General features: G+C 42.3%; 1 protein-coding gene across 1 annotated transcript in view; it reads right to left on the reverse strand.

Moving 5' to 3' along the window:
- Positions 1-11,710: 11,710 nt before the first annotated feature.
- LOC141107669 (cytochrome P450 2A13-like) overlaps positions 11,711-18,387 on the reverse strand; it is a 90,455-nt gene continuing 83,778 nt past the window's right edge. The window contains exon 9 of the mRNA XM_073598567.1: positions 11,711-16,783. Within this exon, the coding sequence (XP_073454668.1) occupies positions 16,596-16,783 (188 nt within the window). The 3' untranslated portion in view covers positions 11,711-16,595. The remainder of the gene's footprint in view (positions 16,784-18,387) is intronic.

Raw genomic sequence — 18,387 nt, forward strand, 5'->3', positions numbered from 1 at the left:
TTTGACTTGCACCAACTTCAAATCTTTCCCACTGGATGTTTAGAGATGACTTGTTTATCTAAACAGTTCCTAAAAATTCACACAATGGGTTTTGTTAGCCAAGGTGTTAGCTATTTAAACAGTCCCTCACTTGAACACAATAGGTTTAGGCCAGGTGAGGTTATTTCTATGTGAGAATAGTCTGTATAACCTTGTTTCCTATGGCTGTAAGGGTAGTTTTCATTTATTCACTAATACCATGTAAATATCTCCTTGTTTTGTGACGAGAGCAGCCATTGGTTTTCCTCACAATACATGCTTGTAAAAGTCTTCAATATTTGACGTAGTAGAAAAACTTGGAAAAACATGAGAACGTCTATTTTGTTCTAAAGGTCTCCAAAAGGGCAACAGTTCAATGACTGCAATATCAGACAAAGGGCCTAGTGCTAAAGTACCTCAACAAACAGGGTGACTCTGCAGGTACTCAATAGCAATTTGTGCCAGTGTCCCCAACATTATAATTGTGAATGCATAGAGTCTAGGAATGGGACTTTGAAGGCACAACAGTATTGAACTACAAAAAAGTAGATTTGTTTAGGGGTTTTTTATTAATAAAGTATAAAAAGGACAATGGACAAACATGGATATTTAAAAACAAATCAGGCTAGGCATGAAACCTAATATTGGTACACCATAAGGATCCTGTCCTGCAAGCTTGTGTAGCATTTAGAGAGATTATAAGTATATAAACAAATCACTTAATTCAAGTGGAGGAGAAATACTTCCCCGAACATTGAACAGTGGACAGTCATACAGGTCTGGTGATCCAAGGTGAGATGCTCTCTAGTTGGTCTACATGTTTCACGTTACACAGAACGCTTCCTCAGGAGCTAGAGATTCAATTAGATATGGTAAAATTAAAGAAAACTGCCAATAAAAATTATGTGCAGATGATCGCGATTTGATCACAAGTAACAAATGTCTGATTTAAATTGAAGACAGCAAACGGCCACAACCTGGGACCTCTCAGATAAATGTAGCATCAGGTGTCCATGAATAGGAGAACAAGGGCTTTATAATTGTAATGCCTAAAGTAGTTGAGAGGGAACATAAGGATGCGCCGTCCGATCTAGCAGGGACCGGTGCTGTGGACGCATTGATCACGGTTCATCTGCTTTCTTTTGAGGCTTAAGAAACTCTCATATTTCTGCCAGTAAATATAAAATGTATTCCTTCATGAATTCACAACAGTTCATTATTAACTTGGAAAAGGAATGGTGAATTTTTGGGTAGCTTTCTTCACAGTACTACTAATATAATTCATAAAGGAATTTTTGGTAGTGTGAATTGGATTCATGATAAATTTATTTATCATCAAATAGGTGCATCGTTAAATGATACCGGTATATATGAGTGCTGCATGTCAATAGAAAATTATACGTTGAAATGTGCTTATGCATGTGTTGTTGTAATGTCTCCAAGGAAAACTCCATGTATTGATAAGAAAGGTGTTCCTGCAAATCCTCTCCAGATTAACCATTTCCTATCCAGAGCTCTCTTGAGATAGGGAAAGTTTGTCATTATATTGTGGAACTTTAATATTTCAGAATGGAAAATTTCTGCAAGGTTTCCACAATGTCAAGGACATTTGATAAACATGGAATTGAGTATTGAAAGATGGTTTGGAATTAATATTAGGAATCATAACAGAAATAAGCGTGGTATTGTTGAAGGCATTTTAGGAGGAGTTGGTACTATTGGATGTATAACAAACAGTATGGATGTTAGCAATTTAAAGTCTGATCTTGAAACAGCTGGGTTAGTAGGAAGTAAAGGTATTAAGGTACAAAGAAATTTAAATCAGATATTAGAAGATATGGTTATTAAAACAGCTAATGTAATGGGTCCATCTATATTACATCTTCAGAATATTACTCTTAATTTAATTACAAGCGAACAACATTCTCATATAGCCAGAGCATGCTTAGAGATCCAGACTGAATATTCCACTAATTTTTAAATAATTGCACAAACATTTCAGAGTGGAATAACTCCTCTTGGCATTTTACAGAATTTACCCAGAGAATATGTATATGCAATAAATCATACAGATTGATGGGTAAATAAATGGATAGGATGCAATCAGGATGTATGTTATAGTTCTTCTATGATTCCAATAGTAGGGAAAGAACAAATATTGGTTCAATTGCTGTCTTGGGATTACCAGTCAGCAATACATAATTATTATATTATAAATTACAGTATACAGATTTTGCGTTTAACAAAGAACAATTGGATCTGTCATCATGTTTACAATTCCACTCTAAAGTTAATTGTTTACCTAATCAAGACGAAAGTATATTTCATTCTTGTTACCATAATCATACATGATGTTCAGCAACAATAGAAAAAGTTGAAACTACTTTTAAATTAATTACTCTTGTAGCTAAAAAGAAGGTTTGTTTTCAAATCATGACAGACACAGAAAGGGTTAAAACTTTTTTCTCCGCTTGTACAAATACAGAAAACCTAAATCAAGGTTTGTATTGTATAAAAGGAGACATTGTAGCAATAAGTGTTAATGGGTTGAGGACAAATTTAACAAATATGCTTATGAAAAATATAAGTGTTCTTCCCTCACAATACAATATATCTCAGATAGATGAATTTCCTTCGGAAGAATGGGCAAATGTAATTCAAAAGGATAAAGGTTTATTAATAGCTTTAGCTAAAGAAACTTCAGAGTGCAAAAATATTGTTTAAACACGAACAAGGAAATTTGCAAGAAATAGCTCATCAATGGCCAGAGTTCTCAGGTAATAATTGGTGGAAAAAATTCAGTAATAGTATATCAATTTGGGGGGAAACTTCAAATACTTCAGCAGCAAGAAATATTTTATCGCATCCTATAGTTTTTATTTTTTATTATTAATATTATTATGTTATGCATTATTTTTCATTATATTTTTTATATGTTTAATGTTTAGAATGAAAAAATTATATTATCAAATTAGAAATGAAATCAAGAGAGGTGATGATTTGTTGCAAAATATGCTTAAAATAAAAATGGGTTCTGGAGTAGGGATGAGCTTCAAGTTCAAGTCGAACCCATATTCGACTCGAACATCGCCTGTTCGATTATTCGTCGAATTGCAAACGTTATGGGCCGTTCACGCCAAATTTGAGTGGCGCGTCACGGCCCATAATTCACTGCGGCAGCGCAGTGCATTGCTGGCTGATGATTGGCCAAGCATGCACTATGCCCCGCATGCTTGGCCAATCACAGTGCCGTCTGTACAGAGAGCTGTAATTGGCCAAAGCCAGGGTGGCTTTGGCCAATTATGGCTCAGGGGGTTTAGTACATGCCCCACACTATATAAGGCCGCCTGCATGGCGGCCTTGTGTAGTGTGTTGCGGTGGCGGCGGAGAGATAGACAGAGAGACAGTGTCATTTGATTTAAGTTAGATAGAGTAGGTAGGCGAGTCAGTTAGCTGCATATATATACACTGTATTCAGTTTAGCTAGATCCGTTCCTGTTATTCTCTTCCTAACATACTGACAGGCAGGCAGGTGTTTTTATAGTATTTACAGTTAGTGTACTGTGTCCTCTGCACAGTGTGCACCTAAAGCTACCTGAAGACAATTGCTGGTGTTCTTCTGATCCTATTAGTACCACAGGCAGGCAGCTACAGTATTTACAGTTAGTGTACTGTGTCCTCTGCAGAGTGTGCACCTAAAGCTAGATCCGTTCCTGTTATTCTCTTCCTAATATACTGACAGGCAGGCAGGTGTTTTTACAGTATTTACAGTATTTACAGTTAGTGTACTGTGTCCTTTGCACAGTGTGCACCTAAAGCTACCTGAAGAAAATTGCTGGTGTTCTTCTGATCCTATTAATACCACAGGCAGGCAGTTGCAGTATTTACAGTTAGTGTACTGTGTCCTCTGCACAGTGTGCACCTAAAGCTACCTGAAGACAATTGCTGGTGTTCTTCTGATCCTATTAGTACCACAGGCAGGCAGCTGCAGTATTTACAGTTAGTGTATTGTGTCCTCTGCACATTGTGCATCTAAAGCTACCTGAAGACAAATGCTGTTGTTCTGATCCTATTAATGCCACAGGCAGGCAGCTGCAGTATTTACAGTTAGTGTACTGTGTCCCCTGCACAGTGTGCACCTAAAGCTACCTGAAGACAATTGCTGTTGTTCTGATCCTATTAATACCACAGGCAGGCAGCTGCAGTATTTACAGTTAGTGTACTGTGTCCTCTGCACAGTGTGCACCTAAAGCTACCTGAAGACAATTGTTGGTGTTCTCATACTAATAATACTACAGGCAGGCAGTTGATTCTGCTAGCTGCAGTATAATCAGTATATATACATCCCAGCTTTGTACAGCTACATCTCACTGCAGGCTGTTATGCCCCGTACACACGGTCGGACTTTGTTCGGACATTCCGACAACAAAATCCTAGGATTTTTTCCAACGGATGTTGGCTCAAACTTGTCTTGCATACACACGGTCACACAAAGTTGTCGGAAAATCTAAACGCGGTGACGTAAAACACGTACGTCGGGACTATAAACGGGGCAGTGGCCAATAGCTTTCATCTCTTTATTTATTCTGAGCATGCGTGGCACTTTGTCCGTCGGATTTGTGTACACATGATCGGAATTTCCGACAACGGATTTTGTTGTCGGAAAATTTTATCTCCTGCTCTCCAACTTTGTGTGTCGGAAAATCCGATGGAAAATGTCCGTTGGAGCCCACACACAGTCGGAATTTCCGACAACACGCTCCGATCGGACATTTTCCATCGGAAAATCCGACCGTATGTACAGGGCATTAGTATGTCTGGAAGGCCAACAAGGAGAGGCAGACAGTCACAAGCCAATAAAAGAGGCCAAGCAGGCTCTGTGTCTAGAGGCAACAGTACTAGTCGTGGAGACAGTGCATCCTCATCAGCTTGTGGGCGAGGGACATGCTTGTCCTTTTTTTTGGCAGCTGGCCGCGTTGACCACCATGTCCTCCTGAGGAGTCCCCCGAACCGTTTGACCACAGTGTTGGGTACATGCTCCAGGAGGATGCCCAGCATTTTGAAGGCTCCAATGATGGTACCCAGCTAGAGGAAGGCAGTAACGTGAGCCCAGAGAGAGGGGGTGCCCAAGAAGGACAGCAATCTGGCAGTCATGTTCCCCCAGCTGCAGCATACTGCCAGGTTTGCTCCAGTAATGAGGAGGGAAGGGATTATGAGGAAGTCACTGACTCCACGTGGGTGCCTGATAGGAGAGAGGAGGAGGAGGAAGCACATCTCCAAGCATATCTCGCGTGGCCAAAACATCACACACTTGACCAGACATATGTCGACCTGCCATGCAGTTCGTTGGCAAGCGTACCTAAAAGACCCACACCAAAGGACAAAGTGGACCTCTCCTTGCTTCTCATCAGCTGGGATCTCCAACCCCACTATACCTTCAGTCCTCCCTGAAACCTGCACTGAGAGGAATGAAGGTGTAGAATTAGGTGTGTCACAGCCAAGTACTTGCGGGCAATCTGCTATCGGTACACCGACGTCAGATTGTACCAGGCAAATTTCCCTGCCCCAGCTGCTGCACTGCTGAAAGAAGTTCGCTCCCAGCCATCCACATGCCCAGCGGTTGAATGTTAGCTTGGGTAAATTGCAAGCACTTCAACTGCTGCCTTTTCAGTTGGTAGACTCTGCCCCCTTCCATGAGTTTGTGGAATGTGCAGTTCCTCAGTGGCAGGTTCCCAAACGCCACTTTTTCTCATGGAAGGCGATTCTGGCTCTCTACTGGCATGTGGAAGGCAATGTCTTGGCCTCGCTGGACAGGGCGGTCAGTGGTAAGGTGCATATTACCGCTGACTCATGGTCCAGCAGGCATGGACAGGGAGGTTACCTATCTTTCACTGCGCACTGGGTGACTCTTCTGGCAGCTGGGAAGGATGCAGGACAGGGTGCAGTAGTGTTGGAGGTTGTTCCGCCACCACGCCTCCAAAATTCTACTAGTGGTGATTCTGCCACACCTCTCTCCTCCACCCCCTCCTCTTCTTCTTCCTCCATGGCCTCTTCCTGTGCTGATTTGTCCTCGGAACCAGCGGTGCTCCGTAGGCATTCAAGGGGCTATGCAAGCACTCAGGCAAAAAGATGCCAGGTGCTTGAGCTGGTGTGCTTGGGGGACAGGAGCCACACTGGGGCAGAGATTCTGTCAGCTCTGCAGGGGCATGTTCAGAGGTGGTCGACGCCACGCCAGCTTAAGCCAGGAATGGTGGTTTGCGACAATGGCACCAACCTCCTCTCCACCCTCCAACAGGGACAACTGACCCATGTGCCCTGTTTGGCTCACGTCCTTAACTTGGTGGTGCAGCAGTTCTTGGTCAGGTACCCGGGCTTACAAGATGTCCTGAGGCAGGCCAGGAAAGTCTGTGTGCATTTCCGCCGGTCATATAATGCCAGTACTCAGCTGGCTGACCTCCAAAAGGAATTTAACCTGCCCAAGAACCGCCTAATCTGTGACATACCCACCCGGTGGAACTCAAGGGCGGCCATGCTGCAGTGGCTGCACACGCAGCAGAAGGCCATCAATGAGTACCTATGTGACTATGGCACCAGGACAGGGTCAGGGGAGCTTGGTTGTTTTTCCCCACGCCAGTGGGCCATGATCAGGGACTCATGCACTGTCCTGTCACCATTTGAGGAGGCCACGAGAATGGTGAGCAGTGACAGTGCATGCCTCAGTGACACTGTCCCTCTTGTCCACATGTTGGAGCACACGCTGAGTGGAATAATGCACAGGGCACTTGAGGCAGAACAGAGGGAGGAAGAGGAGGACTTCCTTACCTCTCAAGGACCCCTTTATCCAGACAGTGTTCCTGCGTGCCTGCCGATCACACAGGAAGAGGATGAGGAGGAGGAGGATTGTGTCAGCATGGAGGTGGAGCCTGGCACTCAGCATCAGCAGCAGTCTTCAAGGGATCATTTACAATCCCAAGAAACCCATGGACTTGTACGTGGCTGGGAGGAGGTGGCTGTGGATCATGTCGTCCTTAGTGACCCAGAGGACCCTGGACCGAATTCCTCAGCAAACCTATGCTGCCTGGCCTCCCTGATCCTGCAAAGCCTGCAGAAGGATCCTCGTATTCGTGGTATCAAGGAGAGGGATCATTACTGGCTGGCAACCCTCCTTGATCCATGTTACAAGGGTAAGGTTGCGGACCTTATCTTGCCGTCGCAGAGGGAGCAGAGGATAAAACATCTTCAAGAGGCCTTGCAGAAAGGTCTGTGCAACGCGTTCCCAGAGACAAATTCCTGTTCCTGGACAACATGTTGCTGAGGCTTCGATCAGTAGAAGGGGGTGCAGGGGAGAAGGTGGCTGTCTGACCGATGCGTTCAGATATGATTCAGATATGATTGATTCCAGCAACCATCGCCAGCGTCTTTTTTACATGGTGCAGGAATACCTAGGGGCAAGATCAGACTTGGACACCTTTCCCACCAAAAATCCTCTGGGTTACTGGGTCTTGAGGATGGATCACTGGCCAGAGCTTGCACAGTATGCAATTGAGCTACTGGCCCGTCCTGCATCCAGCGTTCTTTCGGAATGCACATTCAGTGCTGCTGGAGGCTTTGTAACCGATCACAGGGTGCGCCTATCCACCGACTCGGTCGATCGACTGACCTTCATTAAAATGAATCAGTGACTATCCTCTTCTTCCTCAATGATCATGCTGATAGCTTCTAATAACATTTTTGGTTCTGGGTGCCGCCACCAGTTGCTAAGGCCCAATTTTTCAGCCCCTGTTTAACAGGGGCGTGTAGTTACAATTTTTCACGCAATACTTTGCAGCAGGGCTCATTCCTGCACTCCAACTAGAGTATCTGTGAGGGGTTGCAGTGTTGTGGGACCAGTACCAGTGCCTAAGCCCCAATTTTTCAGCCCCTGTCTATCAGGGGCATCTAATTACAATTTTTGATGCAATATTTTGCAGGAGGGTTCGTTGCTGCGTTTAACTACAGTATCTGTGAGGGGTTGCAGTGATGTGGCACAGCACCAGTGCCTAAGGCCAAATTTTTCAGCCCCTGTTTAACAGGGGCGTGTAATTACAATTTTTGATGCAATACTTTGCAGCAGTGCTCATTCCTGCGCTCCAACTAGAGTATCTGTGAGGGGTTGCAGTGTTGTGGGACCAGTGCCTAAGGTCCAATTTTTCTGCCCCAGTTTAACAGGAGCGTGTAATTACAATTTTTGATGCAATAATTTACAGCAGGGCTCATTCCTGCGCTCAATCTAGGGTATCTGTGAGGGGTTGCAGTGTTGTGGGACCAGCACCAGTGCCTAAGGCCCAATTTTTCTGCCCCTGTTTAACAGGGGCGTGTAATTACAATTTTTGATGCAATCATTTACAGCAGGGCTCATTCCTGCGCTCCAACTAGAGTATCTGTGAGGGGCTGCAGTGTTGTGGCACCAGTGCCTAAGGCCCAATTTTTCTGCCCCTGTTCAACAGGGACATGTAATTACAATTCTTGATCTAATATTTCATAGCAGGGCCCCTTCCTGCGCCCACCAAGAGTAACTGTGAGGGCTTACAGTGTTGTGGCAACACCACCACCACCATGAAAGGCCCAATTTTTCTGCCTCTGTTCAACAGGTGCATGTAATTACAATTCTTGATATAATATTTTGCAGCAGGGCCCGTTCCAGCGCCCACCAAGAGTAACTGTGAGGACTTAGTGTTGTGGCACCAGCACCACCACCACCAAAGGCCCAATTTTTCTACCACTGTTCAACAATGGCATGTAATTACAATTCTTGATATAATAGTTCACAGCAGGGTGTTTCAGCGCCCACCAAGAGTAACTGTGAGGGCTTACAGTGTTGTGGCAACACCAACACCTAAGGCCCAAATTTTTGCAGAGTATATAGGGCAGGCCCCTACTTTCAAACATCCAACTTACAAATGACTCCTACGTGCAAATGGAAGGAGACAACAGGAAGTAAGATGAAATCTACCCCAAGGAAGGGAAATTCTCTCCTGTAAGAGTTAATATGGGAAAAACGTGTCTCCTCTTCACTGATGCTTTATCACCAATCCTTGTTTCAAAACCCCAAATTTTCAAAAAACATTTGTCATTGGGATAGAAAGTGAGGTGAAATCTTCTGAAGAGGTACACAGACAGCAAAACAAATGTTACAGGGGTGATAACCCTTCCCTATGTTTTCCAAAAAGATTAAAAATAGATTTTTTGGCTGGAGCTACACTTTAAAAATGTACCAGTTCAAAATTACAAACAGATTCTACTTAACAACAAAACTACAGTCCCTATCCTGTTTGCACCGCCTGTATACTGCTGTTCAGAGTATATAGGGCCTGGGGGCCCCACGCCTTTCCTTTTTTTAATTCGGGTGCGGAGTTCCCCTTAATATCCATACAAGACCCAAAGGGGCTGGTAATGGGCTGGGGGGGTACCCATGCCATTTTTCTCAATGATTTTCATCCATATTGCCGGGACCAGACATTACATTAAAGCAGTTTTAAATGACTTTTTTTCCTTTATAAATGTCATTTTGTGCAGGGACAGTTCTAATCACAGGAAACGTGCCACTTCACAGGCATACTATAGACACCCCCCAGGTACGTTATTGAAAGGAATATTTCACTTTTATTTTTTTCACTTTAAGCATCATTAAAATCACTGCTCCCGAAAAAACTGCCGTTTTTAAAACTTTTTTTGCATTGATACATGTCTCCTGGGGCAGGACTCAGGTCCCCAAACCCTTTTTAGGACAATAACTTGCATATTAGCCTTTAAAATGAGCACTTTTGGTTTCAAACGTTCGAGTCCCATAAACTTTAACGGGGTTATAAAGTTTGCGCAAACTTTCCGTCCGTTCGCAGGTTCTGGTGTGAACCGAATCGGGGGGTGTTCGGCTCATCCCTATTCTGGAGTTGCAAGCTCAGTTACAAATGACAAAACACTTGGAATTATTAGATCAAAGCCAGAGTATTTGTGATATGAATGGAAGTGTGAATTATATAAAATAAGAAATATGATTATTATTCATATTTCAGAGGGGAATGTTATATTCTTAATATCTAAATTTTAATTCGGTCCTATAAGTATATAACTGAAGTTATGAAATCCCCTGTAATTTTGTGTACATGTAAGGTCTTTTGAGCTAATGACTTACAGATGGTGACATTTGAACTGAGTTATCAATTTCAAGAAGCTGTCAAGACATTTTGATTGATATTCTAAGTTTATATTTTCATAAAGGTATTCCTTAGTAACCGATATCTTGTTTCAGAAACTGGGTGTTTATATAATTACTCTGAGCCAAGCTGTCTCTCAAACTCACTTCTTGCTCTGTCTTTAATTAGTCATGCTGTTCAAATTACATTCCTACTCTTAGCAGTCCATATGTGTGATGAACTAAATATAAGCAGACTTCACAACACTTGGGCGGTACCTCGAATATTCCTCCAGCCAAAAGATATATCAAAAAGTCGCTTACCAGATCAGTTGGACCTCAAATTATAGAGATCATAAGAGCCTGATGCATCAGCTTGCCGGCCACTGTAAGAGAACTGTTAGAATGCGCCCGGCGCGCACACGTGCGCATGCACGCATTCACGGGCATCGGCAGATTCCCTCGCTCACCAATGCGCATGTGCATGCGCTTGCGCGTCGCACTGCGTGCACGTGCAGGAGCACACCTCTGGCCACAATTGGTGCCAGACAGCCTATTTAAGGGTTTCTCTGACTTCTGACAAGTGCTGCTTGATCGTCAGCTGTATCCTGAGATTCTGAAACCCTGTTTATCTACTTGATTTCCTGTTGCTGAACCCTAGCTTTCCTGACCCTGTTTCTGGACTCTGATTACCGGTTCCTGATCCTGGCTTCCTGTTTGACCTTGCTCCTGTTAATGCCGTGGTACCTCGCTGCCCGCCCGTTGCTGAACCCGGCTTACCTGATGACCTTGCTCCTGTCTCCTATTTGGCTCCACGCTGTTTCTGAGTACCTGTGCTGGCCGTCCATCCTCTCAGTTTTGCTGGTTCCAGTTCTTTACCAGAAACCTTGCCTGCACTTCCCAGTCTGCAACACTTCCTGCAAGTTCCGCACGCAGCATTCACAGGCACTCGTGTTCCTCCTGATCCTAGCCGCCATCTGTTCCACCTCCAGTGGGGCTTGGATTGGAGATACAAGAGAGGCTGACCTCATCATTCCAGACTCCTACCAGGTACGTGATAGCCACGATTGTTATCACCTGTTCTTTAATCAGGGAGATACGTTCCCATCCAGCCTGAACGACCCAAAGTAGGTACTTTTATCCTATAGACTTGGAATTCAGGATCAAGGAATAAATTACGAGGTTTCCTCACAAAACGATGGTACTGCAAGCTTCTTTTTGTTCCCATTGCTTACGAATTTTATGTTTTCTGTAAATGCTTGCTGTGATCGGTTCAGTGACTCTGTAGTGAAATAAACCCTTTTGATGTTTATCTGCACTATGAAGCCTTCCTTCTTTTTTATCCTCCACTGAGTGGCCAGCTTGCAGTACCATCATTTTGTGAGGAAACCTCGTAATTTATTCTTTGATCCTGAATTCCAAGTCTATAAGATAAAAGTACCTACTTTGGGTCGTTGAGGCTGGATGGGAACGTATCTCCTGGATTAAAGAACAGGTGATAACGATTGTGGCCGGCAGGCTGATGTATCAGGCTCTTATGACCTCTATAATTTGAGGTCCAACTGATCTGGTAAGCGACTTTTTGATATATCTTTTGGCTGGAGGAATATCCGAGGTTCCGCCCAAGTGTTGAGAAGTCTGCTTATATTTAGTTCATCACACATATGGATTTTTGTTTTATATCAATATTGACCACAAGCCTCATGGCGTGATTATTGCTCACTGTTCACATGGACGTTTTGGGTTGTGTTTTTTTATTCATGCTTTTGTTTTAATAATTTTTACATTTTTTTTACTCACTTGGATATGTTTATTTTTTTTTTGTTTTTACACAAGTTTTTTTTATTCTAATGCACATTAGGATATTTGCTGTATAGCTAATTGATCACTGTATTATGATAAGATCACTGTTCACTGGGATGTTTTTTTCACTGTGTTTTTTCTTTTCTCTTGTTATTATATTTTTTTTGTTTTTACACAATACCTATATGGTAACATTTGGTTATTTAGATAATTTATGGTTACACTGTTTTCACTTATGTTCACTGTTTGATTAGTGTGAATTAGTGGATGCGCGCCTGTTCTTTTGGAATTATACAGACATTTTTACAGCTGCTCTCAGGACAAAGGAAATTACAGCCATTTTAAGCACATGTCTTCAGTTTATTTTTTTAAACAAACAACTTTATCTCATATCTTTGATCTTATTTGAAGCTACATTTATTTTATATTTGAATGTACAACTTTTGTAAGTATTTTTGTAACTTTTGTGTGGAAATAAATCACATGGTTTGATTCAAGCTGACTCAGTCATACAACTAAGAAATTTGTCTCCCAACATCCAGAAAAGGCAGAAGAGTCTTTTCACAGCTACATATTGACTTATTACAGTGGTAAATAGTAATGGATATCTCCCGATTTTTTTTTTAATTATCAAAGAAAAACGTGACCAAAATAGTAAAAAAAGAAAACATTTTCTTTTAAATTTAGCTGTATATTTCTTTTTACTACCATAACCTGCCATCAAAGAGCAACCCAAAATAAATTCTCCTGCTCCTGATGATTGCAGCGATACCACATACACTATATTACCAAAAGTATTGGGACGCCTGCCTTTACATGCACATGAACTTTAATGGTATCCCTGTCTTAGTCCGTAGGGTTATACTGAGTTGGCCCACCCTTTGCAGCTATAACAGCTTCAACCCTTCTGGTAAGGCTGTCCACAAGGTTTAGAAGTGTGTCTATGGGAATGTTTGACCATTCTTCTGGAAGCGCATTTGTGAGGTCAGGCACTTATCCTTAAAACCTACATAGTTACATAGCTACATAGTTACATTGTAGGTGAAGTTGAAAAAAGACACAAGTCCATCAAGTCAATTGTGTGATTTTATGTCAGTATTACATTGTATATCCCTGTATGTTGTGGTCGTTCAGGTGCTTATCTACAGTGATAGTTTTTTAAATTATCGATGCTCCCCACTGAAACCACTGCCTGTGGAAGAGAATTCCACATCCTGACCGCTCTTACAGTAAAGAATCCTCTAGGCAGCTTAAGGTTAAACCGCTTTTCTTCTAATTTTAGTGAATGGCCGTGTGTCTTATTAAATTCCCTTACCCGGAAAAGTTTTATTCCTATTTTGGGGTCACCAGTACTGTATATGTACATTGAAATGATATCCCCTCTCAAGCATCTCTTCTCCAGGGAGAAAAAAGTAGGTGCTCGTAACCTTTCCTCATAACTAAGGTTGTTCAGTCCCTTATTAGTTTTGTTGCCCTTCTCTAGACTCTCTCCAGTTACAGCACATCCTTCCTGAGGACTGGTGCCCAGAACTGGACAGCATACTCCAGGTGTGGACTGACCAGAGTCTTGTAGAGTGGGAGAATTATCATTTTATCTCTGGAGTTAATTCCCTTTTTATTGCATGCCAATATTCTGTTTGCTTTGCTTGCAGCAGCTCGGCATTGCATGCCATTGCTGAGCCTGTCATCTACTAGGACCTCCAGGTCCTTTTCCATCCTAGATTCACCCAGAGGTTCTCCTCCCAGTGAGTAGATTGCATTCATATTTTTGCCACCCAAATGCATTATCTTACATTTTTCCACATTAAACCTCATTTGCCATGTAGTTGCCCACCCCACTAATTTGTTCAGATCTTCTTGCAAGGTTTCTACATCCTACAGAGAAATCATTGCCCTGCTTAGCTTAGTATCGGTCGCAAGTACAGAGACTGAGCTGTTTATCCCATCCTCCAGGTTGTTTATGAATAAATTAAATAGGATTGGTCCCAGGATAAAACCCTGTGGGACCCCTCTTTCCACCCCTGACCATTCCGAATCCTCGCCATTTATCACTACCCTCTGAACTCGCCCCTGTAGCCAGTTTTCAGTCCATGTACTCACCCTATGGTCAATGCCAGCTGATCTTACTTTGTACAGTAAACGTTTATGGGGAACTGTATCAAATGCTTTTGCAAAATCCAGATACACCACGTCTACGGGCCTTCCTTTAGCTAGATGGCAGCTCACCTCCTCATAGGATATATATATATATATATATATATATATATATATATATATATATATATATATATATGGTTTGGCAAGAACAATTCTTCATGAATCCATGATGATAACTGCTAATGATGCTGTTGTCATTACTAAAATCTTGTATATAGTCCCTTACCCTAGGACCCTACGGATTAAGACAAGGGTGCCATTGAAGTTCATGTGTTTGTAAAGGTAGGTGTCACAATACTTTTGGTAATATAGTGTACAGGCCAGAAACAATAGTGCACATGTTGCTTTGTTGTCCTCTGACACTAACTGACTGACACTGATACTAATTAACAAAAAACATTTTTTTTTAAATCCTGTCCAATATATATACTGACCCTGACCTTTGACCCAAACACAAACCTTGGTACTGACCTAGATCAAACCTTGATCAATGTATTTTTTCTTTATTTTATCTTTTATTATTATTATTATTTTTTACACACACTTTTTTCTCTCTGGAAGGAGAGAGAAAGATACAATGTATCTTTCCTCTCCATTCACAGAGAGAGAAACAGAGGGGCAGGCTTCACAGTGACTAATCACTATGGTAGCCAATCAGAGGCTACCACAGCGATCAGGTGACCCAGAATCGGGAGACCCTGGTCTTTGTGCTGGGCAGTTATATCTGTTTTTTTTTTGGGGGGCACAAACAATCACCCCCCCTCGCCGGCCAACGGCCCCTCAACCTCCCCCCCGTCCGCTTGCTGTCTGCCAGTCGGTCCGGCATTTACCCCATCTAGTTGGCAGGTGATAGGCAGCCGGCATCAGGCAGCAGTTCCTGTGTCCTCTCCTCCTGGTTTCCACAGTGCATCTTCTCCCCTCCTCCTAGGCGTCCAAAAGGGTCGCCTGTCCTTTCAGCCAATCGGGACCCGCTTCCTGATTGGCTGGGAGGAGGATCAGTGTTTCAGTATCGAATATTCATTCGCTATTGTAACACACCTGGGTGGGTTCACATTTTCTGTGCCCTGAGCCCACCCAATTTTGAAGCCTATTAGAGCCTCTAACTGTAATCAGGTGCTTCAAAACCCCCTATTGGAATTCATGCATCCGATAGGGGAGGCGGTGCCCATGCGCCCTTAATAGACGGGCCGTCCCTGGTCCTGGGAGTGCGCTGTATGGCGTGCTCCCTGCACAAAGACAGAGGCATATATGTGGTCCCGCAGCAAAAAGCCCAGTCTAGTGAGGCTGCATATATGTGTTCTGTCGGCATGAAGATGTTAGACTTAAATCAAAGCGCCTCTAGCCACCCTCCTCCCTTATACTCACCTGTTCTAATCCATCAAGATATGGCAAATATTTACAGAAAAGATATTACAGATATAAGCAACAGTAAAATAAACAGGACAAAAAAGTGAAAAATACTTTAGTGCACTTTTCCTGAGTATTTGGTTCCATGCAGAATCCAATTTGCTTGCAGAGTAAGTCCAGTCTGATGCATCAGAGTCACTAGCTTTCAGAAACATGACTATCTCATTATCCTTAGTTTTGATGTAAAATGCATCCATCATTTCTGGTCCCTGATGAGGGCATTTACAAAATAACCACAACCAATCAAAGGGTCTCAGGGGTGTGCTGATTATTTCATTATGCTCCAGAAGACACAACTGTAATGCCATTTTTCTAAATATATCTTTATTTCCATGTTACAAGGTTTTACAACCCAACAACCAACATAAGGTATAACTGAACAGAACAAAATAATGATTTGTTAGAGAACAAATAAGATATGAATATTTTGTACATCTCACCTTAGGGCTGATGTGTTGTTTGGACCTTGTAGCATAGACATGTTTGGGGTCTAACTGGTTGGCACCTTCCCATACATCAGTGTAACCACTTTTTATGAAGGTAACTGCATAACATCAGAACTTATTGAGTATGGATAGCATTTTGATTCAGGAAATTAAAATGGCCAGATTCAGGATATTAGTTATATTATTGAATAATAAACAGTGGTAGCCTAAGTAGGTGTCAGGACAGATTTTCTTATAGGTCTGGTTCCTAATGACGTGTTTGGTGCTGTATCTCAAAAAATATACTAAACTTCAACTTTAGGCTGGCTGTGCATTTTTGTCAAAGGTGTCACCTTACATAGTTGCCTAGTAGAGACATGGGATTTAAATCTGACTGTTTTTGTCAATGACTTGCAAGTTTTGGAGAAAAGAGAGTGCCACTGTGTTCAGTATGATTCACCATTCAGACCACACAGTTTGGGGTTCATTAGACCTCTTAATCATCACAGCCATGCTTACACTGAGCTTGCCAGTTGGTGAGTTCTTGAAGTTCTAATATTTAATTGTTCTAGTTTATTATGTCCAGGGTGACATTCTTATCACACAAATTCCTCTCAGACTCTGCGTGGTATAAAGCCTATCTTGAAAGGTTTTGGAAAATTGGAAAACCCAATCATCTGTGGTGTGATGTCCAACTCTTTGTGGTCCACTGGTGAAGTAATATCAAAGTTCTGCAGAAGTGTGGTGAGAGTGAGAAAAATTTCCTGACGGGCCAGTCCTTCTCCTAAGCACATTCGCTTCCCTGGGGAGAGAAGAAGATATGAAAGCATTTCAATTTTACAAGGCACCCATGGATGGAAGAGGCATGCAAAGACTCCAATACTCCAATCAAGCCCAGGTTTATATGGAATTTTAATTTCAAAGCTAAATAAATAGATTTTTTGGGGGGACGGGTCATTGCACAACATAAGTTATTAAATTAAAGGATAAGATCACTTTTGAAACATGTTACATGTTCCACCTGTTTTTAGGGTCTAGCTCCTGCCTCCTTTGCCACCTCGATCCTCCCTCCCTGTGACAGTGGGCGGGGGAATCTTCTCCCCGCATCGGCTGTCATAATTTAAAAACAGTGTGGCCATGTGAGGCTTTGCCCACACAGCTGCATTATTCATTCACAGAGTTCTATGAATGAATTACCTACATCAACAGCCGGCCTCCGAGGCCTTCGGCTTGTAGTTCTCAATGAACTGTAAGGGAGCTGGTAGGCACTCTTGTAGACTATTAATTCTTCCTGCCATTCAGTAACTGCCTGCCATATGAGGTACAGGCAGACAGCTTGCTGAGAGTCTGCAGGATCCAGGCATTGTACCCATGATCTTCTTATTGCGAGTGCAGTACCTTACAGGCTCCTGTTTTAAAGAATAATACATGCGTGGTTTTTACCTGAAAAAGATGTGCATCTACAATTTTTTTGTGATAAAAGGTGAACTTATCCTTTAATCTTTTTAGGATTTTTGTAACTTTTGGGCACTGTGGTATAAATAAGTCCACCACTAACTGTCCCATGATATATATATATGTATATATATATATATATATATATGTATATATATATATATATATATATATATATATATATATATATATATATACCGTTATGCTCATAAGTTTACATACCCTGGCAGAATTTATGATTTCTTGGCCATATTTTTCAGAGAATATGAATGATAACACAAAAACTTTTCTTTCACTCATGGTTAGTGTTTGTCTGAAGCCATTTATTACCAATCAACTGTGTTTACTCTTTTTGAATCATAAGTAAAACACAAATTACCCAAATGACTCTGATCAAAAATTTACATACCCTGGTGATTTTGGGCTGATAACATGCACACAAGTTGACAGAAAGGGGTTTGAATGGCTATTAAAGGTAACCACCCTCACCTGTGATCTGTTTGCTTGTAATTAGTGTGTGTGTATAGATGGTCAATGAGTTTATGGACTCCTGACAGACCCTTGCATCTTTCATCCAATGCTGCACCGACGTTTTTGGATTATGATTTATGGGTAGGGATGAGCTTCGAGTTCAAGTCGAACGTAAGTTTAATTTGAACATCAGTCGCTCGTCCGTTCATCGAAATCCGAACATTATGGGCCGTTCGCGCCAAATTTGAGTGGCGCGTCACGGCCCATAATTCACTGCGGCATTGCATTGCTGGCTGATGATTGGCCAAGCATGCACAATGACGGTAAGAACGGAGAGCCATAATTGGCCAAAGGCAGGGTGGCTTTGGCCAATTATGCCTCAGGGGATTTAGTACACGCCCCACACTATATAAGGCCGCCTGGAAGTCAGCCTTGTGTAGTGTGTTCCGGCATTGAGAGAGAGATAGAGAAAGAGAGAGA

Source organism: Aquarana catesbeiana, linkage group LG09 (assembly GCF_042186555.1).
Source record: "Aquarana catesbeiana isolate 2022-GZ linkage group LG09, ASM4218655v1, whole genome shotgun sequence".
In the NCBI taxonomy this organism is placed as follows: Eukaryota; Metazoa; Chordata; class Amphibia; order Anura; family Ranidae; genus Aquarana; species Aquarana catesbeiana.